General features: G+C 36.9%; 1 protein-coding gene across 1 annotated transcript in view; it reads left to right on the top strand.

Moving 5' to 3' along the window:
• The window catches only part of PIEZO2 (piezo type mechanosensitive ion channel component 2), a 287,945-nt gene that overhangs the window by 29,833 nt on the left and 230,907 nt on the right, over nucleotides 1–27,205 (top strand). The window contains exon 2 of the mRNA XM_088061177.1: nucleotides 23,248–23,343. Coding sequence (XP_087917303.1) covers nucleotides 23,248–23,343 — 96 coding nt within the window. The remainder of the gene's footprint in view (nucleotides 1–23,247; nucleotides 23,344–27,205) is intronic.

The raw sequence follows: 27,205 nt of genomic DNA, 5'->3' as shown, positions 1-27,205 counted from the left end.
TTGTGTCTCAGTAAGGGCCACAGGGATATGCTTCACTTCTTCTACCTCACTGGACAGAATTAGCAGGTTTTCTTGGCAGTGCAAAAGAAGAGCATAAGCAGCTGTGGCATCCAGGGAAAGCAGGGACAAGATGGTGAGGGGGGGTGATGCAAGCAAAACTCAATTTCAGGGAAGCTTGCAAGCTTCCTGGTCTATAAATATAAAGGTAGACTCCATTGATGGTTTTTGTTTTTTTTTTGAGAGCACTTACTGTTGTCTTTTCTAGCTCTCTGAAATTTGAAAGTAGTCCTAGCTGTGACTGGTTGTTCTCTCTCAGGCCATAGATGCCTGTGTAAGTCCAAAATACTGTAGGAAAAAAAATATAGTCTTTTCTACTACAGTGTTCTTAACATTACTACTGAGCAGGAAGAATGTTGGAAGGTCTTTTTGCCTTGTAGCTTTCAAGCTGCTCATATCCATGGGCCATTACCATTTTCAGGAAATCTGGGAATTTCCTGAGCTCCATAAATGCTACAAGCCCTTGTACACCTTGTGTTTAATTTTGGTTTAGAAGACTTGGGTTCAGAACGGTTTATACACATAAAGAAATCATGATGATTTTTCTTAAAGGTGCTTTTCCGCCAGTTACCACTTAATCTTCATGCACACACCTGTCTTTACAAGGGAATGAGGTGGAAATGGCAGGGATAGCAGTCCTAGCTCTTCCAAGTGGGACAGTGAGGCGATGGATCTAGTGTAACTTTCCCACAGATAATGGCTTTAATGCTTACCAGAGCTGTAACCATCTCTCCTTCTCATGGCCTCCTAGCTTGTTTCCTTTCCAGAGTGCCCAGAGGTGATGGATACCAGTACAGCTGGACTAGAAATGGTTTGTGTCTGGGAAGGGGAGAGCAGGAAGGAGGAGGGAAGAGGACATTATTTGAAAAGTGGGTTTGGTTTAGGTTTTACATTAGATGTGCCAAGTGAGAAGGCAGTGATTGGACTCTTGTATAATTCAGGAGTGTGTCCTTGTAAAATACTGCAGTAATGTCATCTAGGTTAACAGAGATTATTCTTAACTTGTGAGAAGTATTTTATGATGCAGGTTTTGAGTGAAATACATCCCCTAAGTATTTTTTTGCTCATTTTTTTTTCTCAATTTTTTTTGTGTTTTTTTTGCTCAATTTTTACTTGTCAGTGTTTCAGCCTGTTTCCAGACCTTCTGTATGCAAGCACAAATGTCATAAAAGTACTGGATAAATATTTGCAGATGGATATAGCATTGGGACAGGTGTTTCCAATGAGCATTTTCTGAATGCCCTCAAATTTACTTTTGTCAGGGAAGAACACATGGATGCTTGGCATCTCACCCCCACACACTCTGGTGAAGATTTAGTTTTTCTTCATTCTCTGAGCTGCGGTTGAAGGGCAAGAAAAATGTCTCTGGCACATAATAATTAAGCAAGGTCCCACTGTTGTCAGTGGGTTTGGTGGCAAAGTGCATTGATGATTGTTGTGGTTTAAAACCAGTAACTAAAAAATTACTATTTCTTTCTGTGAGATATGGATTTGAACAAGAGCAAAACAGGCTTAAAACTTAAAAGGAATAGAAACAGTTTATTAACAAACTACAAGAATAAGAACACTAGAATAAACTTCCAGAAAACTCTTCTATCTCTCACCACTTAACTATTCTTTTGTACACATGATAACATAGAGACAAAAAAAAAAACTTTAGAACTTTGGTGGTCAAAAACTGTCTCAATTTTTTCTAGAGTCTTTCATTCTTTGTAGAGAAACAGAAGTCTCTTTTTGCCGATCTATGGAGTTTTTAGAGTTCACTCTTCCCATTCCACATCATTCTGAGGTGTGCATAGGTCAAATGAGTCTAGGGATACTAGTTTAAGGATAAGTTATTCAAAGGCAGAGGTCTTCTTCATCTGTCTCTGTGAGCCTTCCTGGAAAACAGCTTTTGCTTTGCTCTTCAAGGCTTCAAAAAATCTTCACTCTACCCATCTCCAGCAACTCACAGTATCACAATTATTCTCTCTTTTTTTTAAAAAGTCTACACTTTGAATACTTTATTCCTCTCATACTCTAGTTATGAATTAAAGGAGTCTTTTAAACTATTATTACCCATCTCCATAGCTTTTACAAAAAGATATTTCAGCTGTACGCATCTCCTTATTTTCTCCTTCTTATTTAAACTTAACTCTTTCTCTCATTGTTTTTAGTGGTTCTATGATGTTTTTTGCATGTTAATTGTCTCTCTCGTTCTCTTTTTCTGAGAAAAAAAAAGAGTAATCTGTTCATTTATCTAAGTAGTAAAAGAATCAAAAGCTTTAGAAAGCTGTAAGAGTTCATAGTGTCAGGTTTCAGTCCCGCAGCACAAACTGAAAACCAAGCTCGGCTGACCGACTCTGCTTCTCTCCCCCCACCCTCCCTGCGGCCTTGTCGGCCTGGAGGGGGGGAAGGAGGCCAGGACAGAGCTTGTTACCTTGTCAAAAGCCGGAAACCAAAGAAGGCAAGAGAACTCTGTCTGTACTTCTTAAGGGGGTGTTTACAAGTTGAATTCACTTTTTAATGGTCAGATCTGCTGTCAATTCTTGGAAATGACTGATAATTGGTCAGGAGGAAAAACTCCCATCAGCCACCAGCAGCTCCAACTTCCTCTCTTTCTAAGCTGTCTTAAAGGTAAAGCTACACCATGACAATGATTCATTAAGAGGTCCAGTGTAGGTCCAAAAAATTGCAGATACTTGCACCATGTGATAGCAAAATTAGCTAGAGATTTTCTGGTTGGCCTGTTCATACTACTGAGCTGAGACAAGAATTAATTTTGTAATTTTTTCTAATATTATTTTTTTGAAAGTTTGCTAAACATTTTGTCACCTTCTAGGAGCTAAAACTTGGGACTGAGTTCTTGCAGGGAAAATCAGTGAGGTCAGGAATTGAGGAATAGTTAGGCAGGTAGGAAGAAAAACTTGGATAGACTCATGTCTTCTGATATCTTTCAGTTAGGTAGCTTATGTTTGGCAAGCTGTAATAAAAACAGTTGTCTGTTTCACTGCAGTTCTCACTCAAAAATAGCTTCTAATACTTTGTCTCAGCTGCACTGATCATTGTGTGAAACAAATTAATTTGCATGCATGCCTATTTCAGAGATAAAGGCAATTATCAATATTAAGTGATGATATCTGTGTTAATAAGGTTTTCTTAACTTCTCTGAGTCAAAATATGTGTTATTGTCATAATATCATATCACCTGCGTGCTAATGTTTTTTAGGAGACAGGATAGTCCTGGAAAGATTCCTGTTGAAATGAATGTGATTTGGAAATAGGTCTCAGGTTTTTATATTTTTTCTTAGAACCTTAACTTACTTCCACTTCCAAATACGGCTACATTTTGGTGCTACGGGACTAAATTAGATTAATTTGTACTGTTTTCTGTATTCTTACAAATTCTGTTTCACATTAGCATGCTTGTGGATGATGGTTGAAATTCTTGGTATTTCCTGTCTTGCTTATGGCCATCCCTTTAAGCTGTTTGTGAAGCAAATTAAAAATCTCATAAATAAACGCATAATGGGTAATATTTCATTTTTGTAACATGCTAATCATGATTTTCACAATATTATTCTGGGCAGTAAGTCTGCACAAGTCTTTCTTTAAGCCATGTTGAAATTTGGACAGAGAGAAAATTGATATTGCTTTTTTTTCTTATTTATTTATTTATTTTAATTTCAGAAGAAGATTTTCATGTCAAAACAACTTACAAATTAATTAATGCAGCAAGAAGATATCTATGAAGCTGTTAAGAATGAATCTTTGCTTTTTTTTTAACCATATGTGAAGAGGGTGAATGATTTAAAGATTCTTCTCTAAAGGAGTATGCAGTCTAGAATAAATTTCAAGTTCGGGTTGTGTTTAAATTATTACAATTTACATAAATGAAGGAAATCAGTGATAATTTATTGGTATGTTGGATATATTTGTTTTGAGTGTTAGAATGATGGAGATTAGCTAATTTATTTGAGGGCTTGGGTGAAATTGTTGTCAACTTCCAAGACATGAACAAAACTCCCTTGTGTTTTTCTGTTAAAAATACATTTAAAAACTTCTTGCTTTTATGTAGAGAGTGATTAAATGTCTTCCCCCTGTACAACATTTTGTAAATTATTGTTTTCTTGTCATTAGGCAGTTGACATGTAACTTGTTACTGGAATTTTCATTTAGCTGAAAGCCAGTGAAGCCCATTTCTTGAATAGGTAATGGAATAGAGCCAGCCTGGGCTGGTGAGCTCATGGAAGGTGTCAGTGGCTTGTCAATGACAGGAAGCAACCAGGGTGGCACTGTGTGCCTGTGTCCCAAGGTCATTGAGCTTCTGCAGGTTCATTATTTTTTCCTCTTGGTTTTGTTACGTAGCTCCAGCCCTGGAGCTGCCCTTGGATTATTCATGAGGTGTGTGAGCTAATGAAGCCACAGGTTGGTCATTACTAACCTTTTTCTGTGGAAAATGAGTGGTGGAGGTGGTTACAAGCAAAAGGTGAGAATATTTGTGCATGAAGTAGCTGAAATCATGGTGGTATGCATTAGAGGGTAGGTGTTTTTTCTTATTTGGTTGGTTTTGGTTTTGTTTTTCTGAAATATCAGCCAAAACTTGAATTCAGTTACCATATCTGTAATTATATTTACACAGATGCATAGAAAGAACAAAGAGCTGCGATAGCAGAGGATGCTGTGAAACTGATGAATTAAAATGGAAAACTGAAAAGTTGCCTGTAAGAGAAATTGTCAAATTTGTAGAGGGTGCCTCCATTAGACTTTTCAGGTGAAAGTGGCTGAAGACCTGCACTCACTGATTTAAAAAGGATTAATGAAGAAAAACTTCACAGAGATAAAAGGAAGTAGAAAATGCAGGAAGCACTGTAAAATAATACTAATAGTAAAGGAGACCAATATGGAGGCATGCATCTGACAGTGTACTTTAGACTTGTATTTTCATTTAAAAAGGTCTGGAGCAATATGAATCAGATTTTAATGCCACTTCTACCAAAGACAGAATTTGATATTAAATTCCAATAAGCAGATACAAATTCTTATTTAAGTTAATGTCCACAGATGGATCCAGATATTGATCTAAAGACAAACTCCTTGTTAGTGTTTCTGTGAGGGGCATGTTTCTATCCAGTAAAACAAATCCCAAACAGTAAAACAATACAGATAGGTATTGATGCATACATTCACTGCACTAATCATACAAATTAGATATGAGCCCAAACAGAAGCTTTGTCTGAAAACTGTGTCTCTGTGCACAGGGAGGTTTAGGCATTAGAACTTGTGAGTTGCTGTATCTTTTTAATTGCTTAAACAGAAAACCAGGATTTCAGAGATTTCAGTGTCCTTACGCTCACTTTGAAGATTTAATTTGAATTCTAACCTAGAATTCCAAATAAATAACCTTTTTTTGTTTGTTTTCCAAATATGTATTTTCAAGGGTAGTTGAAGTGTGTAGCCTGTCAGGAAGCAGGATTGCTCTTTTCATGTGAGCCAAAGTGAGGAGGTGATGTTTTCTTTTAGAGTATCACTAGATTATAAAGCAATAATGGCCATCCCTTGTTTTTAAAATAATTTTAAATATTTTGCTTTGAGTTAGATTGTTTCATGTGCCCTTTTTTCCCCCTTCCTGTCTTTGTTTTATTTTGAGACCAAACTAGAAGAAATAGTAGCTGATTGCTTAACATCTATGACTTCATGCTATTTGGTATTTTGCCATTGAGTTTTAACACCCTGCAGGGATTAAACTATCTGTCATTGTGTCACAACTTACATTCTTCACTATGAATTAGGGTGACTTGCTACATCTTTGCTTTTTTAGTTAACCCCAGAATCAGAAGGCAGAGATAGAGAAGACCTGTAAGATCACACTAGTAAATAAAAAGTTCTCCTCAGCTGAGCCAGTTGGGAAATCTTCCAACCCAAATTTCTTCTTTTTGGGGAGGTGTCAATTAGTTAAAACAGATACTACTACAAAGTGATATTGATTTCTTCATGCTTCTAATGAAGTTCAGTGGCCTGAACAAACTGGAAAATAAACCTGCTTTTCAGTTAATCAGTCATCACTAACGTGAGTTCAGCAACTGCATTTTGCAGACTGCTCTGGGTAAAGGACCTCTGGGTCCTTTATTCAGCTTTAGTTTCTCACTCCTTATTGATTTGGGTTAAAATGATTTGGTGCTATGGCTAAACCTGCTGCCCAAGTTGTGCTCCAAAGCATGATGTAGCGGTGAAACTTTCTATAGCAATTGATTTTTCTTGATAATAAACCTTCTTTTTCACATTCCTGAGGGATTTTATACAAAATGGGAAGTCACACAGTGCCATGGAATTTCTAGTAATCTGCTCAAATGTAATTCCTAGGCTCCTGAACAGTGCTAAGTCCACCAGTAGCACACCTTGTATTGGTTTCAGGTGTGGGGTTCCTGAAGAAGAGAAACAAAACAACCTATTTTTTCAATCCAGATGAGGTCAACTCACTTAGTAATCCAGTATGTGATGCACTCCCTCTTCCTGCGTGGTGTGCTCTTCCCTTCAGATGTCTTTTTATAGAACCTTCCTCTTTGACTTAGTCAAACAATTAATCTCTCTTCATCTTGACAGAGACAGTTAACTTCTTTCCCCAGTAATATGCTCTGTGAACTACCTCCAGTGTTTTGTTATTATTTTTGCAGTCCAAAACTACATGGCTATATCCAGGCCCAATGGCACAAGAGATAAATACACAGGGCTATTGGAGTCTCTTTAACTGAATGCCAACTTGCATAAAGCAAGATTTAAATGTAAATAATGTGATGGAAAAGATTACACAGACAGTGTCACAAGTTTGTATTATGTAGTACTGATGAATAAACAGTATAAATATTTCAGAAGAATTCTTGTGAGGGTTTCTTGTATTTTTTTTTTTTTTTATTTTGGATTTTGAGATGCTTATGAAAACTTGAGTACTGTGAGATCGTGATGCTTGCTTGGTAGTTCTGTGAAGAGAAAACCAGTGGTTTGAGCTCAGTATTTTTCTGGAGAACAAATTGAGAGGAATAGTAGCTGCAATTGCCTTGGAACTACAGTAGCTTGTGTAAGAATAAAGTAGAACAAGATGATTAGCAATGGAGATGACTTTTTTGTCACCCAAAATTTGTAGTGTTAAAGTGCAATTGTTTTGCAAAGACAATTTTTCCGAGGTGGGGGTAGGAAACCAGCATGTTTGGTATCACAAGGTAGAGTTGGAAGAATAAATTTCACTTGTAACATGCTAAGTGACAACTTTTGATCTCCAGATATTGAGATAACTGATATCCTTATACCTTAGGGATTAGATATAGGGTGTCCTGCTTCCAGCTGGGACAGAGTTAGTTTTCTTCTTAACATCTGGCCCAGTGCTGTGTTTTGGATGTAGTGTGAGATCAATGTTGGTAACACACTGATGTTCTGGTTGTAGTGCTTACTCTAAGCCCCAGGTATTTTCAGTGTCTTGTGCTCTGCCAGGGACCAGGTGAAGAAAGAAGCTAGTGGGGAACATGGGCAGGACAGGTGTCCTGAAGCAGCCAGAGGGATATTCTGTGCCATAGGGAGGTCATGTTCAGTCTACAAACTGGGGAGAGCTGGCTGAGAGCCACCGATCACTGCTTGGGGATGGAATGGGCATTGGTCAGTGCATGCTGAGCAACTGTGTTGTGCATTACTTGTGCTTCTTGGGTTTCATTACTTTTTCTCTTTTCCTAAAATTATTAGTGCTGCTACTGCATTTTACTTTTTTTCAAGTATTATATATATATATATATATTATTATTACTACTATATTTTACTTTATTTCAGTTAATAAAATGTTCTAGTCTCAATCCCCAGTTTTTACCTTTTCTTCCAATTCTTCTCCCTGTCTCACCAGTGTGGGGTGGAGGGGTGGTGACTGAGCATCTCTCTGGTGCTTAGCTACTGACTGGGGTTAAACCATGGCAAAGGGGATCGCTGGTTTAGTCTATTTAGCATATGTACATGTATCACTTTTACAAAAATTGTTATTTTTATTAGAAAGATATTCTTTGGCTTTTTCTTTTTCTGGTGCTACTGCTGCTTGTGTTTCAGGAACATTTGGCAGGAAAAAAAAAAAAAAAAAAAAAAAGGCTCCAGGAATAGCTAAAGTGCAGCATTCAGAATTGATTTCTGCTTATTATAACCTTGATCCTCTGCATCTGTGTATCACTCTCCTGCCTCCAAAAAACCACCCAAATATTTTGCTTTAGTTTCTTTGAAAAGTAGTCATATGCATCTTCAGAGTCCCATGGACTGTCTCAGTAGTACAAAGTCTGGTTTCCTTGATTATTCCTTCAGCTGTACGGACACAGACTGTAAAATTACCTCCTCTTGCCTAGCTTGCTTTGCATGATGATGTTTCTGGTGATGTGTTTCATGCCCCCATGCCTGAGGGCAGTCCTCCTTGGGCATGAAGAAGTGTCCATGGTGACATGGATTTTAACATGTGTCATTTTCCGGGTTTATAGACAAATGGATTATGTGTTGAGACGAATAATTAAAGCATTTTAAAAAGATATATTGTCTTTCTTGGTATTCCAGAGAATTATCTTTGTCTTTAGTTGTTCTTAAGAGGATTGTTAGTAGTTACTAAGAGGTTGGTTCAAGACAACTGGAATAATAGCAGTATTGTAGTGCTATTTAAATGTATTGTTTTCCTTGTTTTGGTTAGCAGACCTGATGCTTCATATTGAAATAATCCTGGGCTAGGTTATTGTTCTTTCTCCATTTTCACTAGAAGATGGTCTTAACTTTCAGATTAATAGATCTGAATTCAAGAAATGTGGGTAAATCCATTTAAATCTGTACAAATCTAACAAAAACAGAAGAATTTGACTCTGTTGTACTTAAGGGAATGGAAGCTTGCCCAGGTTAAAGGCTTTAGGATTTGGCTCCATGTTTATTTTAAATCCTCTATTCCCAGACATAAACTGTTCTTCTAATAGAAGCATCCAGATATTTGAGAATATGCTGCAATTGTATTTTTGTATGGTCTGGATGTGCTTTGACTAAGAAGAAACAGCAGATGTTTGAACCACGAAATGTACTTTCCTAAGGCAAACTTTTCCCATGTTGCAGGAACGTAGCATACCTATCTAGTGGAAAGGCTGGTTATTGTTTTGAGGGGAATTTTGGCGTTCCCAAAAGTAAGAATCAAGCATTAGAGATACAGGCTCCATCTTTTTGCCCAACTTTGAGGTTAAATTTGCTAATCAAATAAAAAATGTGGGATTGGAAGGGTCAAGAATAAATCTCAATACTGAACTAAGAAAAAACTGACCTAAAATGACAGATATATTTTTAATTATTGTATCTGAGATGGTCTGTCATTTTTAGTACCAGGTGTAGCTTCTATAATATTGCTTGTGGGTTTTTTTTCAGTAAAATAAGGAGTGCAGGTGGCTGAGGTGGAATGTTTGGGTACAATTAGTGCCCAGGTTTGACCATGATTAAAGATTTCTTTGAGTCCAGAAGTTCTGATATTGAAAGAAGCATTGATTTAGAGCTCATAGATTAATTCTTGGCCTATAAATTTTCTTTTTTTACATAAGCATAAAAATGCAAAAAACTTTTAGATGTTGAATTTGGAGGGAAGTGATGTTTCCGCACTCACAGCATCTGAAGCTAATTTCAAATCTACTGATTCTGCTGCCTGCAAATAAACTGAAAGTCTGATTCAACATCTGGGCAGGTATTATTTTTGGAAATCCTGTGGATGACTGAAAAAAAAATGGAGTAGAGGACCCACTTTTCTTTACTCCTTTGCACAGGATTTCTGGAGGAGAATGGAAGCTTTCTTCTGTTGAATTTATTATGCAGAGATCTCACAAAAAAGGGTGGGGGTCAGATTCAGATTGCCAACTTTTCCTAACCTCAAAACAGGATGTGCTCCCCTCCTTCCTTCCACTCTAGAACTCCATGTAATAATCAAAGCATTCATGCTTGTTCCAATCTGCATTTTAATACTTGTCTTTTTTTAAGCTCTTCAAATATTGCTCAGCTAAAAGTTGATAAATGACTTTTGGCTTACCTGGCTGACATTCATGTGCTGGAAGGTGATTGCATTTTTGGCAGGAGAGATGAGCTAAATTAATGAAATGTATAAATTGACTTAGTAGTTTGTCTCATGCATAATCACAGATATGTTTTGCATGTTTTCTAAATCTGGAGTTAAACCTGTAACTCTGTTTGGGCAGGCACATTGGTTGCTTTGCTGTTTGTGCCCTGTATGATCATCCACAAAAGCAGCCTTGTTGGGCTGTACAGTGCAGGGTGAAGTTCACAAAACACTTCAGAGATAAGAATTATTCTTATCAAGCTTGACTCAAATTGTCTCCAGACACCAAAATAACATTTCTTCTTTGGGATATGTTGGACTACAGCTCCCATTTTCAGATGAAGCCATTCAGTATTTGGCCCCTTCTGGAACTGCTTTTTTTAATTCTTGCACTTTTGGCTAAAAGAGACCAATTTAGCAGTTTCTTGTCTGCTGATTGAGAGAGTGAGAACATGGCACACACAACTGTTGTCTTGCCATGCCAGTAAATGGATTTGAGCTAAAAATCTCTTTGCTTTTAAAAATTACACCCACAGACAAAACAGTATTCTTGGACATTATGAGATGGTCACATTTTTTGCATCTAATATTGTTGGTTAAGGGTCACTTAGCACAGTGCAAAAATATTTTTAAAGGACAGGTTTCTAGCTGGTTGTTCCTGTTTTCAGAAGGAGTTTGGTATGATGGATTTGAGTCACTGCGGTTGATCAGATTACAGTGGTTTATGAGCAAGAAGAGTATTTTGTCTAAGGCACAAGCAAGTTCAGCTACTAGATTGTGGATACTGGTAAAGTTTGTGAATTCATCTGCTTTTGCTGGAACAGTCCTGGGAAAGAGGACAGAAATGTGTGTGTAAGGAGTGCAGGATCAGGGTATTTACTGGGCTGATTTGTATGAGCTCACCAGGTTTCCTGTGTTTCTTTGTAGTTCAGGTTCAGGTATCAAGCATCAGATTCTGTACTATTAACCACTGAAGGCAATGATTAGATTGCTTTGATTCATTGTATAATGTTTGTTGAAATTTTATCCTTTAAATCTGAGCTGTTTATTTTATTGCTGTGAAGTGGAGGGAAGAGAGTAAGATGAAGGGGAAGACTTCAATGACTGTTCGTTTAGAAGAAAAGGAAAACCACCCAATGGTTTGGAGTTAAGTGTGACTTACACTGCATCTATTGATCTTTTCTTAAAGGTTAATATATTATTTAGTGATACCAACAGTTCAAATTTAAACCAGTCTGTTGGCTTAAAACACAAGACTCCCAGGAAATCAAATGCGCCATTTTTTATAATGGGTATAATGTTGCACTTTTTTTTTTGAGCTTGTTGAAAGTTGATGTGCTTATTCAAAATGCAGAAATAAACAAGATACAGCTGAAAATTCAGAGGCATTGACACTAGGTTTATGATTTCCTGTAAATATATTCTCACAGTTTTTTCCCATTTGAATGAAGGGATCTATGGCTACAGGGCCATCCCCCTTTAAGATCCCATGTAAGGCTGCTAATGAATGCATTTGGACACAGGTAAGGAGCATTAAGACTCTCATCTTGAAGGGTGGAAACAGTTTTGGCCCCCTGTGCTAGAGCTGAATTGTTGAACTGATCCTTATCCCTTTACCACCTGCAGTTTCTCAAAAGGTGTGATTGTATTTGGCACATGTTAATTTCTTCCTGAAAAGTGGTCAGATAATGTGAATATGATTAGGGGAGTATTTTGGGGTTAAGTTTCTCGTGAATAAAAAAAAAATAATACTGACTTTACTCTAAAGTCTTGCTTTTATATGCATCTAGCACCACTTAGGAAGAGAGGCAATAATAAATTTTTGTGGTGTGGTTGTGTTCTTGGAACTGCAGGTTTAGGTTTGGGAATTTGGGTTCACTTTGCTGCAGGGCTGTCATGTAAATGTAGTCAAGTCAAGCAATTTTCTCTGGGTTGGTTTCTTACCTGTATAAACTAGATAAGGATATTTCCCTTTTTTCTACTGTGAATAGTCTTGTGCACTGAAGTTGTCTGCTCTGTAATGTTCTTTGGTAGTCTGGGGACAGTGAAGCCACACTCCATTTTTTGTTGAGGATCGATGTTTTTACGAGTAGACCGTGATGCCCTGAAGAAAGGATAAATATTTTCTGGTCCTGCTCATGATCTGTTCTTGTTAGGTATTCACACTTAACTCCAGCTTACTTTAGCATATGTTGGTAACAGGCTCCTAATTTATTTATGCTACCAATTAAGACGATGATGGGAGTTTTGCTGTTAATATGCATTTATTCTGATCGAAGAGCTGAGAAGGCAGCCTTGACAATTGTGTGTTTGTTTATAAAGAGTATATTTTCTGGTAGCTATAATGGAATAACTTGGAAGTTTTAGATTAAAAAAATTAGTTCTCAAAATTGTTTAGTGACAAAGAGCAAGAAAATTATGTGGGAGCAGCGAATATTCAAAATTAACTATAATGATGCATTGAAGTGCTTTTAGAAGTGGATAGCTAATTATGAGAGAGAAGGGAATCTTATATGAATGGATAAAACAGGAAAAAGTTCACATTTCCAGCATCATTCTCCCCTGATTTCAAACTGAAAAATAGTTTTCATTTTCCTTTGGTTTAAAAAAAAATAACTAAACAAACCACAACTAATTTATTTCCGTAAATCCTTTTTATAATTATTATTGTTATTGCTCCTACTTTTAGGAAAGCTTTCTCTTGCCTCTGTGGTAAATGAACTTTCCAATATCATAATAACAGAGCATCATTACTGAGTTAGGTATCTCTCAAGCTTGTTCGTAGCTGCTGTTTTTCTTTCTGCAGATTTATCTTCCCACTTCCATCACTTAAGACCATGTGGCAAGGGATGAAGTTAGTTATTTTCAAGCATGACAAATAAGAGTACCCCTGACACACTGACTGGCTGTTACACATTGGTCTAACTGTTAATGAAGAGAATCATTGTGTTTGAACAAACCCCAGCATTCTACTTAATCTGGCACTTTTCTGAAGCTATAAACTTCATCCAAGACTAATTCTGGTCAGTTTGCTCATAAAGACCACTTTGAAATCCATGTTTGTGTTCTCAGATGGTATAAATTTTTTTGTCAGTTGACTGACAAATATACTTTATTAACCAGATAAAAATTTCTACTAATGGAAGTGCTCATAAATAAAATCACAGAGATTATGTAAGCCTTTACTGCTGTTATCATCACTGTATGTAGAGCTCTTGTCTGTAAGGGATCATTGCCTGCCCTGTAGAGATTGTAAAGAAAAACAATTTTTATTTTTTTTTAACTTGAAAGACAGCTTGGTGTTTATATATTTCTTAAATTTTTGGGATATGTTTAAATCAAATTTAATGTGCTCTTCACTAAGTTTTAATCCTCCAGGATGTATACTTTGGCTGTTTCTCAAGAACAGATCTGAGATTCTCAGTGGACTCATTTCTCCAAATTTGAGATCTTGCTCAATCAAAAAGAAGCTGAGTTTTTGTTTGTTTGTTTTTGCTGTTTGTTTTTGCTGTTTGTTTGTTTGGTTTTTTGGTTGTTTTTTTAGGTTTTTTGTTTTAGTTTGGTTTTCCTTAAATGAGATAAGTACAATATTGTGTTTTTTGAATGAAGATTCATGTTGAGACCCTTCAATTTACTGTACCCATCTCCTTGTGTTCAAAACATGCCTAATGATGACACGTTTTTGTTCTCTGTCTTCCCCTGGAACAAAAAAATCCTTTACTTTGCAACTGGCTAAGTTGAGAGCCCCAGAAGTTCTATAGTGGTGAGCCCTGGACCCTGATTTCCTTGGTGGGATGACTGTTTTATTTTTTATTCTGGTAGGATGCTGCATAATACTATTTGGTGTCTTCAGGACAGTGGCTTGACTCCAAAGGAATACGTAGTAAGACTTTATATTGAGCCTAGATATAAACAGATTAGAATTACTAACTGCGTGGGAAGTTTGCTTCAAGTTAAACTTCTTCTTAACTTCCCACATTCAAATATTCTTGGACAAGGACACAATGGTTTGTTTTATAAACATGAAAGAGGTATTAAATCATTTTGAATTTCCAGTCTTGCTCTTAAAATTTGGCTGAGAGCTTATCAAAAGTCTGGGGGAGTTTCTTCAAAACATACTCCCGGGGAAGAAAACATTGCTACAGATGCTGTACAAAAGAAAATCGATACATGGAAGAAGGCCTCCCACATGTACAAGAGATTTGGCAGCCTGAAGGGAGTGCCATAGATTGCAGCTCCTTGAGTGTAGGGAAAGTTTCTTGAATGTGCAGAAGCAGACGCAGACGTGCCCTGTGCTTTCCGGGGAATGTTACTACTTGAAGTAAATGCACAATTAAGATTTATTTTTTATCTTAAATTTCTATATGGAGTAATTACAATAAAATAACTATTACTTTGCTGTGTGAAAACTGGACAAGACCACAGTTCTGTCTGAATGATGTTCATCTGAATGATGTTTTTCATTCAATGTTAGATAAGTGTTGCATTTGAAACCTGCACTAAAATGCATCTGTGCCAGCAGAACTCTCTTGCAGAGTCTGTGGTCATGTGCATGTGAAATTTCATTTGGAGTCAGAGAAGTTTAAGTACTCCTTCTCCAGAAAAGGCAATCTTAATGATCAGATTAGATTTGCAGATTATAAGCAACTTTCTAATGTATCCATGGGTTCTGTGACTCTTTTAGTTCTTCAGGTTCCTTTCCTGATTCCGAGTTATGCAAAACGGTTTGCAAGACAATTCATGGCATTCCTAAGTAGATTCCTGTAGTAGGTCAAAACCTCCTTTCAATGAAAGTTACCTCATGTATTTGTAAGGAGAGAGAAATACACAGTTCTTCAAACAAAAAGGGATTTATTATTTTATAGACACAACATCAGCTTGGAATAGGGACATTGCAAGAAGCTTGTATCTCCTTTTTGCACTTGATGATATCCTGGAGCTACCTATTTTTAAAAATTCTGTTTCCTTTGGTAAACACTGTGCCTTTGTAGCGCTGTCTAAAATGCACCTTCATCAGATTTATAGCTTGCAGTTGCAATCCTCTGGGTCTTTTTTATTCAGTGATGGACCAAGAAAGGAAGTTTATGTATCCTTTCCTCTACTGGAATAAATAATGGCAGAGTTTCAAACTCTGCATTCATATTTGTAACTTCACTAATGACACTCATATTTTTCAGTGTTAACGCCTCTCTGATGTTTAATCGTTTATATTCCTCGGAGGTATATATCTGGGTTAGTTTTTTAGCACGTCCTTCTTCTGACTTAGCGTTTTTTAGAACTGATATCAGGGTAAGCAACAGATGGTGAAAAAAAATTACTTACTTCTTTCTGCATCTTATCAGTCTGTCAATTGCCTTATGTATTTTAAAAGACAATGAGTGTGAATGGTGGTGGGGGAATGGTTATATATGCTGAAATTCACACTTCAGGTTGCTGGAAACATCTGACTGGATAGCTGTTCCCGGTGTCTGTAGCTTCTTAGCAGCTGTAAATGAAGGTCTCAGTCCCTTTCTGCTCATGGAGGTCTCTCTGTCGCCCAGCTCTCTCCACATCTGCCCCTGCTTGATGTTGTGTTTAGCAGTAGCACTGTGTGACATTTGATTGTCATCTGTGTTCTGAGTTTGCTGTTATTTTTAGTCTGAGTCCTGACAGGGTTATGCAACAGCAGAACCAGACTACTGTCTCCAGATGTCTGGGGTAATGGGAACATGCTTTTCTCATCCCATGAAAATGAGTGAGGAGCAGAGTGATTTCTTTAGCTCCCAGTTACTTTCCTAGAGAGAGGAGCTTGGAGACAGAAGAGCTGTTGCTGAAGTAAGGGTGAGAATGCAGACAGTGTCCCTTCTGTGGGCAGCGACCTCAGTGGAGGAATAAGAAGACATCTTCTTTCGCTTCCCAGATCAATAAATAAATTTTGTTTCAGTTGGCACTGAAATTGAAATGAGCTACAATGTTAAGCTTATCTTTCTAATGGGAAAAAATACCGATGATGGTGTCCATCATATTTTTTGATTTGGAAATATTTGTATACTTAGCCATGGCAGTAAATTGTATTGAGACAGATTTGCTCGTGAAAGTGGATATGGCTTTAAAATATTTTATTCTAAGTAAGATGATGATTGTGGTATGGTTATACTTCAGATCTTTTGTTCATTTTCTTGCTGTCAAATACAGCTGGGCAACACAGCTCCTGTTCATAAGCACTGAAAGAAAGTGGTGAACAAGGTGTTTTGTCTTCTCCTCCCTCTGAATGATTCCCAAGCAATATTTGGCACAAAGTTAAAATCTGTTCCAGATGGTTTCTGATGCAGAGAGAGCTTACTAAAACTGCTGCTTGGAGAAATAGAGGAAAGGTAAGAAAAATCAAAGGGGAAAAAAAAAAAATCACCAAGCCCTTACAACACTGCTCACTGTCTAGCAGTTCTCCCTCCTGACAGGTGAAAAAATGTGATTGTAGAAGTGTTGACATGAACCAAAAGCATCCTATTTATCTGTTTATCAAAGTGTTCATGCTTTTGTTTGTTTGTTTTTTTTTTGTTTGGTTGGGTTTTTTTTGGCTTTTTTTGGGTGTTTGTTTTTTTTTTCTTCCAAAAGAGAAATTTTTTGTCTCTGGGCATAGCACACAGTGCAGCCCTGTGTTGAAATGCTGGCTCAGGAGCAGGGTGGGGAGTGGTGTGTGTTAGCACGGTGTTATCAGCTGGGCTGTTGGATGTGGAGGGAGGATGCAGGAGGGAACTTGTCCTGAGCAGGCACAGTTCTGCACTGCACACCAGAGGCTGTGACCATTATTTTGCTCTAAAGGGATGGTAAAATTGCATGCTTTTCACTTAACTGTCTTGCATAGCAGTGTATCATTCTAATCTCATCTGTCACAGGTGTTATTTTAAGTGCAATTACTCAGAAGTGAGACCAAAACTATGCCAGGAGTTAATTCCCTGGGCACTATGCCTATCAGATACACGTCATTCTGAGAAGGTATAATTTTTGAAGAGGAGCATTTTCAGTCACTATCACAGTTTTATTTTTTAAAATAGGTTGTTTGCAGCATAAACTAATTTTGCAATATGTGCAGGGTTTTTTATTGTTATTTTAAAGAGTCTTGGAGGAAAAAATCTGAAAAAATTGGAATTTCTGAAACAAAAATTTGAAATATGAACTGTTAGAAAATATGAAAAATAGCAATTTGTAAAAGTAGCCTTTATTTTTCTGAAATGGTAATGCATATTTCTGATCAAGTGAACTTAATTTTTAATCTTCTTGGTTTTTTTATTACTACTGCATTTTTAGTTAGTAACAGCTACGTCAGGTAAAAGTGAGAAATCCTCAGAAACAAGATTTGCACTTGTGACTCTGAGTTGAACAGGGGATGTGTGGTTGCCTCCCACTTTGTACCTTAGTAGTCATTGACTCATAAATTTATGCAGCTGGTTGATCATCTTTGTGGGAGATTCAGCTCTGTAGGTGTTTAATACTTGGTCATTCTATCCTGCCGACAGTGAATGAGCTTCACTTTTTACTGCGTTAGTTTGTAAAACAGTGCTCATAGGCAACAGAGCAAGCCATGTACAGCCTTCTGGGTCTTTGTTTCAATGTGAGGTTAGGTGGGTTTTCTTCTCAAGGACACCCCTGCCTCTGGAGGCAGAGACATCAGGAACTGTAAGGAAATACTGGAAGGCAGTTTGCTGCTATTTTACTATACTGCTACTGCACATGTGTGTGACTTTTGCTTAAATAATGCTGCATGCATGAATCTTTAAGAAAAGGAGAAAAAATTCTTGCTCCATTTCTTCTCACATTTGCTGGTTGATACCAAGAGTGAGTGTTACCAGGAATTAAAGAGCTTTATACATAAGGGCTATATGAAGAATGCAAATAAACCAGAAATTTCTCACCAGTTTTGACCTCTCCTCTTTGTATCACATTCTTGGAAGTACTTATCTGGCTGGTTAATGGAGGTGGTTTCTTGTTGTTGTTGTTGGTTTGTTTTGATTTTCTTTAAACTCTTTTTCCTTGAAAAAAATAATTTATTTCCAGTAGTTCTCGTTCTGTAGAATTTAAACCGCCTTACCTTTTATTGTTTACTTACTTTACCAAGCTCTTGTATAGATCATATAGTCCATCAAGGAGCAGTGTAGGGCTCCATTCAGGTTTTTGGTGGTTTTCTCTGCAGCTTTTGTACAGTTTTGCTATAATAGGCAGTGAAGATGTGCAAACCATAAATTATAATGTTTCAGTTTCTGGCAGAAGGCTGTTTCCATATGGCCTGATACTGGACCCACTTGCCTTGGTTGAGCAGCTCTTGATGTCCAGTAGGATGATTTGGGTTGAAAAACCCTGACCAACCAACCAAAAGCCTCCCAAACTTCCCCAATTTAGAATATTCCAAAGAATGTGGGAACTGGCTGATAAGTGCCTTACTGGAGAGCAGCACAAGTGGAAAGGCCTAAATCATTGTGACATCAGGACAGTGCCTTCCTGATAAGAGGAATCTTAACTGTGTATCTTCCTGAAGGAGTTGACCACTCGTGACACACATTCATGGATTGTCATGTAGAACACCTTGGTTTGGAGGTGGAGATAGATTTGCTTCAGCATTTGGCTTCTTAGGCTGAGCTTTGCACCAGAAGCTTTTCATCTGGGGTGTGTACCAGTGTTATACCTAGTAGCAAAGGCTGTCATCTGTAGTCTGTTTTACTCGTCTGAACTTCGTGGTAATTGGGGATTTTTTTCAGAAGAATGAGGATATAACAGATATTAACCATGTGATATCTAAGAAGAATTACAGCATTTCAGGCAGGAATCTGGTGCTGAGTTGTCCTAGCTTTGAGAGTTGGACACTTGGCCTCCTGGAGACTGAGAAGTTTCAAAGGTCATTCAGCTGCTGGTTCCTTTTCCCTTCTGTGTTTTGGTCTCTTATTTCAGGTCAGCTGGGTATAAGAATGAGTGAACAGCATCACCTCTGTCTTTTAGCCAACAACTGTTGCCTGCTCAGGGTTAGATATTTTTTTCAGCAGCACTTTTTCCAATTAATATTTTCACTGAATATATATTTTCTTGTGTTACTGGAAAAATAAGCACAAAAGTTAGACAAAATTTTAGTCTAAAGGTACCATTTTTAAAGAATATCATTGCACAGCTTTCTTAATAATCTTGCAGCTGTAAAGTTGTTAGAACAGGATGCAAACACCATGCAATATCCTGCTGAAGGTAGAAGACACATTACTTCAGTGTAGTTGGCTGAATTAATTTCTTCTCATGCTAAAGCACATAAGAGTCTGCATAGGATAACATTAAGAAGGATATATTATATTCTCAAACCTGCAGTAAAACCATGTGAAATATGTGGAAGAGATGTTTTTATGTATTTATTGAACAGAAAAGGGCATAACAAGCAATGCATTAGTCTATTAACATTAATTACAGTGCTTTTTTTTACTCAAGTAAATTCAGAAATAGTAAGTGGTTGGCTAATCCTGTTTTCACCTTCCTCCTTGTTTTCTGTTGTTGTGGCTTTTGACAGAATTCTAGTTTGTAAATGAGGAGTCAGTAGCCCTTTGGTGCTATGACTGCACTCTTGAAGGCTGTTTTTTTTTGAACATGTAGTTTCCACTTCTGAATTACGTACTCTTAAATTTTTTTGTGGAATAAAACTAAACACATCATTTATGAGGCTGTTCTTTATCTCTTCTTTCCAAGTTCAGGCTTATTGTGAACTTCTTTATTGTCCCTCACTTTGCTCTCTAGTATGTTTTTATATAACAGATAAACCACCAGTTCTATGCAAATTATTCTCTTTAAATGGAAGAAAAAAAACTGTTGGTAAAAATATGAAATAATAATATGTAACAGCTGTTAGAATTCTACATGCAGAAACCTGATGTGTCTATGAAGAGATATTAAATTTATTCAAAGGCCTTCTACTCTGGCTAGCATAAAACAATGAAAAATAAATTCTAGAAGGACAAGGTTATCATGTGATATAGGATTTGCTGGTTTTTTTTCCTTTGGAGATTCCTTTTTAATTTTGTATGGTACATGCTGTACATACCTATCTTAAGAATTAATTATGTTTTTTAGCTGGAAATCAATCTGTCCACTGCTGTGAAAGATAATAAAAATTATTAAAGGTTTGTACAACACCTTTTATTCTCTATACATTAAAACTGCAATGTTTAAAATAGTCACGTATGGATGGAGAAGTCAGTCCTACATGTTATGAAGCGCTCTTTTCTTCCTGTCAAAGGGAAGGTGCTTTAAAATACTTCAGTTGATATAAAAGAAAAGCAAGTTTGCTTCCAATTCTGTGTATTGTTAGCTCTGCTTTTTATGTCTTTTCCCAATTTTAATAATGGTGTATGATTGCTGTTATAAGGCTGTGAACAGCAGCAGAATTTCAGAGGTGAAAATTACATTTCTGAAGTTTGGTTAATAGAGGCTGTTAGAAAACATGGTGAGATGTGGTTTAAAAAGAAGTCTGGAGATAGAAAGTGTGTATGGACTTTGCATGTATGTTTTTTTTTTCCAGTTTAAGGCGTTTTGTTCAGTGTTTGCTGTAGACAAGCTCATCCTTTTAAAGCTAAGAAACTGAAGGGTTACTGTAAGGTACACAAGGGAAGGTTTGAATGGAAGTGTAATCTCTGTTACCAGTCCTGTTTATGCAGCAGTAGAGGGGAAAAAAAAAGGCTTTTGAGTACACAGCTCTAGGAATAGAAAGCAGTAAATTTTGAGGTAAATATAGTTCAAGAAAAAGTCATCGGAAATTAATTTTGCAAATCGATTAGACAATTTTGAGAAGCAGTAACAAGCATAAAATGCTAAAATTACATTAATTTTGCTACAGCAAACTGACCACTGTATCCAAAATACCCAGAAATTTCTATACCATCTGGTTTGCCAAGAAACTCATCTTTATAGGTGCTTTTTCTGTTGATGGAATTCCATTGATCTTAAATGGGACTTTCCATTGTTTTGGACATCTGTGTGCAGCTCCTTTAGCAGAAGGAGATCTTTGTGGATACCAGAGGGAGTGTAGAGTATGGGTTCATTTTCTTTTTTGGGTTCTTTGTTGTTGCATCAGTGACAAACTGAAGCTGATTTTATGCTCTGCAACTTTTTCTAGATAGTTTTGAGTGTCAGAACTGAGGAATATGTATGTTTGACAAAATAATGATGCAGAACAGTGCCAATATGTGAAAGCAGTGCAACTGTTTCCTATCTTTTATCTTGCTCAAATTATTTTCAGTCATTTACTCTTGTGCCTTAGCTTGATAAGGCACTCATCTCTCCAGATACATATACTAGATGAGTGGAGATAAATACAAAATAAAAATATTGGAATAGTTGCAGTAGGGAATAGTAAGAATGTTGCACCTAGGTTTTGAGGGGTTTGATTCATAATTCTGAGAAATGTATTTCTAGATCTCTTGCAACTGCTTAAATAAATACAGGTTTTCCAGGCAGTATCTAGCCAAGTTTGCTGGAGAAGGCTTTGATATAAATAGAGGTTCTAAATATTTGACACAGACTTATTAGCAAGACATTTAGTGACTTCCAGCTGATGAAGGAAGACATTTAAAGTAGGCAATTGCTGTTTTCTGTCTTGGTACTGGGAAACTGAGTGCTAAGTGCTCTACAAGAAGTGCAGCAAGCTCAGGCCTCAAGAAAGAAGAAAATGAGCGTAATATTGCACTGAAAATAAGTAAGCTGTTTAACACAATTAAAATCTGGTTGACACAATCCCAAAAATAACTGGATAGTAGTATTACCTTCTAATGTTGTTATTCTGCTACCAGAATGACTGAGCACATCGGTCCCTCCCATTGAAATAGAAAAGCCTTCAGGCTGTAGAACGGCCTTAAACCACTATTGTACCTTTTCCTATGAATGCCACAGAACTTGTTCCCACCTCAAAATTAAACTTTAAAAAAAAACAAAAACCCAAAAAGTTAATTTATGGATTTGTCCTGATATCAGGAGTGGTCTCTTTGCCATTATTTCCAAGAAGGCCACTAATGGCCACTGTACATCCTGTGCTCCTCTGTGGAGGACCCCGAGAGTGGGTGCATAATAGCAGAGCTACCTCCTTCTTCTCAGGTACATTGACTTTAGAGCTCTGATAATTGCTTGCAGAATTCCCCATGGGATAGGTCCTACATACTCTTATCTTGCAGGTTTTTAATAGTTGCAATGTAGGTGTAAGTCTTCAGTTGGCCTTTAAAGGCTGTGGCAAAAAGAAAGTTTAGTAAGTGACAAAAGCAATTCTTACAGGAAAATGAGAAGCTGCTCTTAAGGATTCTGGATTTCACTCAGAAAAACCCTCTATCAAGCTTTGGTGGATTTTGTAGTCCTTGATTTTTTTTAAGGTTTATGGTAGAATCATATCAGTTCAGAAATAGAGAATAGGTGCTTCTCATTCGTCCTTCTTGCTAGGCACCCATGCATTTCACATGCTTCTTGGCCAAACTGCAGATGTGGGCTGTATGTCCAGAGTTTTCTTTCAAGGCTGTTAAGGAAATCAATTTAGTTACTCAAAACATTGGCTAGATTGGGAAATAAAAGTTGTAACTTTGGATTTACTAATAGAGAGATTTTGCAGTTTTGTTTTATAATTAAAGTGGACAGATGTGGTGAGGATGAGGACCAATTAATGCACAACTTATTAACTCATTTGCACTATTGCTTCCAAGAAATTTCAGGAAGCGGTGTCTGGAGAAACTTCTTTTCTTTTGAAATACATGTTTCTGGCAAGGCTAAAGATGTATTTGTATTCAATAAATAAAACAATTTGGTTTTGGACATAGCTGAGAAGACTGTTGATACTAGTCTCCCTCACTGGGGATACTCAAGAACTATCTTGATGCAATCCTGTGCAGTGTGCTCTGGGATGACCCTACTTGAGCAGGAAGCTTGGACCAGATGACCCACTTTGATTCCTTCCAACCTGACCTAATCTTTGATTCTAAGATTTATATAAGTATAAACTTGAATACCTGAAAAAAAATTGTTTAAATAAGTGGTTGAAACAGGGTAAATCATAAACTCCAGTGGGAAATGCTTTGCGACATTGAATTTGATTTTATCAGGCCAATTAAACAATATGTTGTTTTTCTTTTCTCTCGTTGCAGCCTGTGCTTTCCGTTACAATGGGCTCTCCTTTGTCTACCTCATCTACCTCCTGCTCATTCCTCTGTTTTCAGAACCCACAAAAGCAACGATGCAAGGTGAGAAGTTCATTGCTTCATTCTTCAGAGTCTGTGGTGCACAGTGTACATGTAAAAACTTTGGTGTAGTAGAAGGTGAAGTTCTGAGAGTTTCCCCTCTCATTAAGTGATCTGAGTTCTAATACATACTGTACATTCCCTGATGCTATAGTTTCACAATATTCTGGCTTTGGTGCTCAAGGACTTCCAACCATGCTTGCCCCAAATTGCATGGGGGCTGTCTGATAGCACTACTGGGCATTCCTTTTTATGGCTTTATTACCTCTGGAATACTGACTGGTCGGGATGAAAAATGAGTTTCAAGAACCCTCCCAAAGCCATCCTATCATAGATTGTGCTCCAGGTGTGAATTGGTAATTAATTATGAGAATTAAATTTGTTGTCAAATTTTTCATTCAATGGTATTTTAAGTACTTATTTAAACAGCTGTCATCCTGGCATTATACCTCTGCCTTAGCAAAAATAACTCGAAGGGATTGCTGTTGGAGATGACAACTGCATCAGGCATTCAAGCATTTATGTCACATACAGAGGTGTGCCTTGTCTACAGCAAGAATGTAATGCTGCTGAAAAGGGTATTTACAGTCCCCTGTTAATGGGGGAGGAAAGGGCTTCCTTATAGTCTTGCTCAGGGCCCCATCAAACCTGGCCTTGAACACTTCCAGGAATGGGATATCCACAACTTCTCTGGACACCCTGTTTCAGTGTTTCACTACCTTCTGAGTAAAGAATTTCTTCCTAATATCTCATCCAAACCTGCCCTCTTTCAGTTTAAAACCATTGCCTGTTGTCCTGTAACTATTTGCCTGCTTGAAAAGTCCCTAGCCCTCTTTTTTATATGCCTTCTTAAAGTATTGAAAAGCTGCAATGAGTTCTCCGTGGAGCCCTCTCTTCTCCAAGCAGAACAATTCCAGCTCTTCAAGCCCGTCTTTGTAGGACAGGTGTTCCTGTCTTTTGGTGGGGATCCATACCAATCATGTGGGCTCAGTTTATGTTGTCTGTGTCCATAGCCAGTGGAACCAGGAAAAGCAGGCCTGAAAAATAACTTAAACAAGCATAAAAAGTGGGAAATCCCACTCATGGTGTGAGGCTGTCAGTCATTTTTATAGGGGACTATTACAGGGACAGTGTAAGCCTGGAACATCTGTGTCCAGCTGTGAGTTAGTTTCTCTTAGAGATGCTAAAAGTATGAATTGAGAGGGAAACACTCATTGGGAATTTGGTTGCAGCTGCTAAGAAAATATGCAATTACCCTATTGGTTTTGTGTGTTTTACTTTTGCTGCCCCTTCTGTGTGTGCCCAGAGAAGTGATTGACAGGATAAACAGAGCCATTTTCTAGACGCCAAGAGTGACAGTGGAGAGACATATAAATTCTCCTCTTTTAGAGTATAAAAAAGTCTATTTGAGTAGGACTAATTCCTGTGTGACTTAATAGAGTCATCTAGTTTGCATCACTGATGCTAGAAATCTCTCCTCAGAGGAAAATGCTTTCTTGGGACTTTGGATAGTTTCTCTGCATTGTGTATCCCATTGCATTGCACTTCACCTGAATGTCATGCTACGATGTGTTTGTCAGAATTAATTCCTTATATAAATTTTGTATTTCTGAGTGTACCCATTTTGCCCACTGTCCCTGTCACATTTCTAAATTGTGTATGTGTGTAGGTGTATCTTTCTAGAAAGTTTTCAGGGTTGTTTTTGGGTTTTTTTCTTGTGTCCAGAAGACAGAAAAGGAAAAGGAAAAGTTTTAGCTAAAACCAGTGAAACCACCAGTAAATCAGAGTCAAGAAACAAATAAACTTTACTGAAAAGAACCCCAAAAAATAACCCAAATATATGTTTATGTATTTGTATTTTTCCCCTAATACTTCTGTTACTCAGATAGTATTTTTTTTCCTGAAATTGTTTCTTTTGATTAAATTCTTTTTATTCTTTTGAACTTTCTAGTTTTCCACTTATCTTTTCTTTCCTCATAATCTCCTGACACACTCAGCTCCTCATCAAAATCTCTGACCAGCATTTCTATCTCTTGCACTTTACAGTTACTGAATTTATGAAGCTTCTCTCCACCAAGCCAAAGGGTTTTACAATGTAAAGAATTAGAAATTAATCTGAAATGGATGATGTCATGACATCTAGATTAATTTATATTTTGACAGAAACTTAAAAGGTTAGAAACACTGGAGAAAAACTATTATACTCAAATAGTTCAGATGGTGTTTAAAGATTAATGAGTAATTTTTTTTCCTTCTTCCCCCTAAAAATTTTAATCTTCTTAAAAAGATTAATTACTAAGATAAAGTAATCTTAATCCTTAAGCATGAAGATATAAATCATTGTCTGATTCTCTGCCTATGTTCCATGGATTAGTTTCAATTCTAATTGAAGGGTTTGTCTCCCGTACTGAAAAATAAGTTGGTATTTTACCCGTCAGCATCTTAAAGCTAGCCTATGGAACATAGGCAGAGATAACTGTGTAAAAAGCATTCATTGCAAATAACATCTTGTCTACAGGAGTAACTTAAAACTTGACCAACTTTTCAAGGGTGGCTAAGGGGTATAGTTTTCGAGACATTTACCTCTTTGCATGTGTGGTGAAGCTGTAATTTCAGCAGTAATTTTTCTATATGAATTATCTCTAAAATCAGGAACTGATTTGTTACCTATTTCTCTGGCAATGACAAATACACAGTAAATTGTGCAACAGCCTGGTTTCTAAGTGATTGTGACATTGTTCATATTTTTTTTTCTTTTGTGTCTAATATCTACTGCAGTTGTGTCTTCATCCTTAATAAAGGCTTGTACATAATGTTTTTATAGGAATAATAAAACATGACAACATAGATTGGTCCTGTCTTGGGCCAGTGGCTCAGTAACTGTACAAAATATCTGGTTTATGTGGCTTATTTTTTCCCAGTAAGAGATGTGAGTTTATATTTAGATAGGTTTTATTTTACTTTATTTAATTTCATATTTTTTGATTAATAAGACTCTGTAGGCAGTCATGTAAATAAAAAAAATGAGGGAGGGAATCAGTTAGTTTCACACATGGACTATGTTAATATTAAGGACTCAGTCTGCTTATGTTAATGGCAAAAAGAATGGGTTTGCTTCTGAATTAATACCCTGCTCAGGATAACAAAACTTGTATCTCTGTTGTAAAAATTAACTTGGCACAGCACTCAGATCAGTAAAAATGATATTTTAAAAATGTGTAGATTGATAAAATGATGAAATATAATCCAAAAAAATGTTAATTGGGAATTATTCTGAGTGTGGCTGAAACCGTAATGAAATGGAACAGTTGTTTTGCAGATATTAAAGGGTTTGTGTTTTGCAATAATCTGCACAGAATTGTAAGATGCAGAAGGATGGCAGTAAAAAATTTGGATCACCAAATATATCTTAAGGCTTTTCAGCAGAGAATTGATCCAAGTGAATATGGGAAAAAAATTTTTACAAACATTATTTTGAGTTTTGTATGACAGCAATGCCCCAGTGTGCACTCGGGAATTCTACGATGCACCTGTTTTACTAGCAGTCTTTTTACACTCACCTGCATTTGTTCTTTGAGTTTCACATTAACTTTAAGGGAAGTGCAACTTGAATTTTGACCTATTCTTTGGTTGATTTACAATACTCTTCAGTCAAATTAGATTTAAGTTTATGTGATTTTGAGGAGAGTTTCACCTGCATTTCACCTGCATAACAACAAAGATGATTTGTTTGTTTCTTGGAAAATTATTTCTTGCCTCTTATCTTTAAGTTATCATTAGAAAGTACTTTGGGCAGTGATAGAAATGCTGATTAAATTAGATGGGAGAGCTCTTTGGAATGTCTTTGAAACCACTGAGTTTCTTT

The sequence above is a fragment of the Pseudopodoces humilis genome, chromosome 1, assembly GCF_049639895.1.
Source record: "Pseudopodoces humilis isolate 2021_Gansu_Grassland_sample_001 chromosome 1, ASM4963989v1, whole genome shotgun sequence".
Taxonomy (NCBI): Eukaryota; Metazoa; Chordata; class Aves; order Passeriformes; family Paridae; genus Pseudopodoces; species Pseudopodoces humilis.
This window is presented reverse-complemented; position numbering and strand designations above follow the sequence as displayed.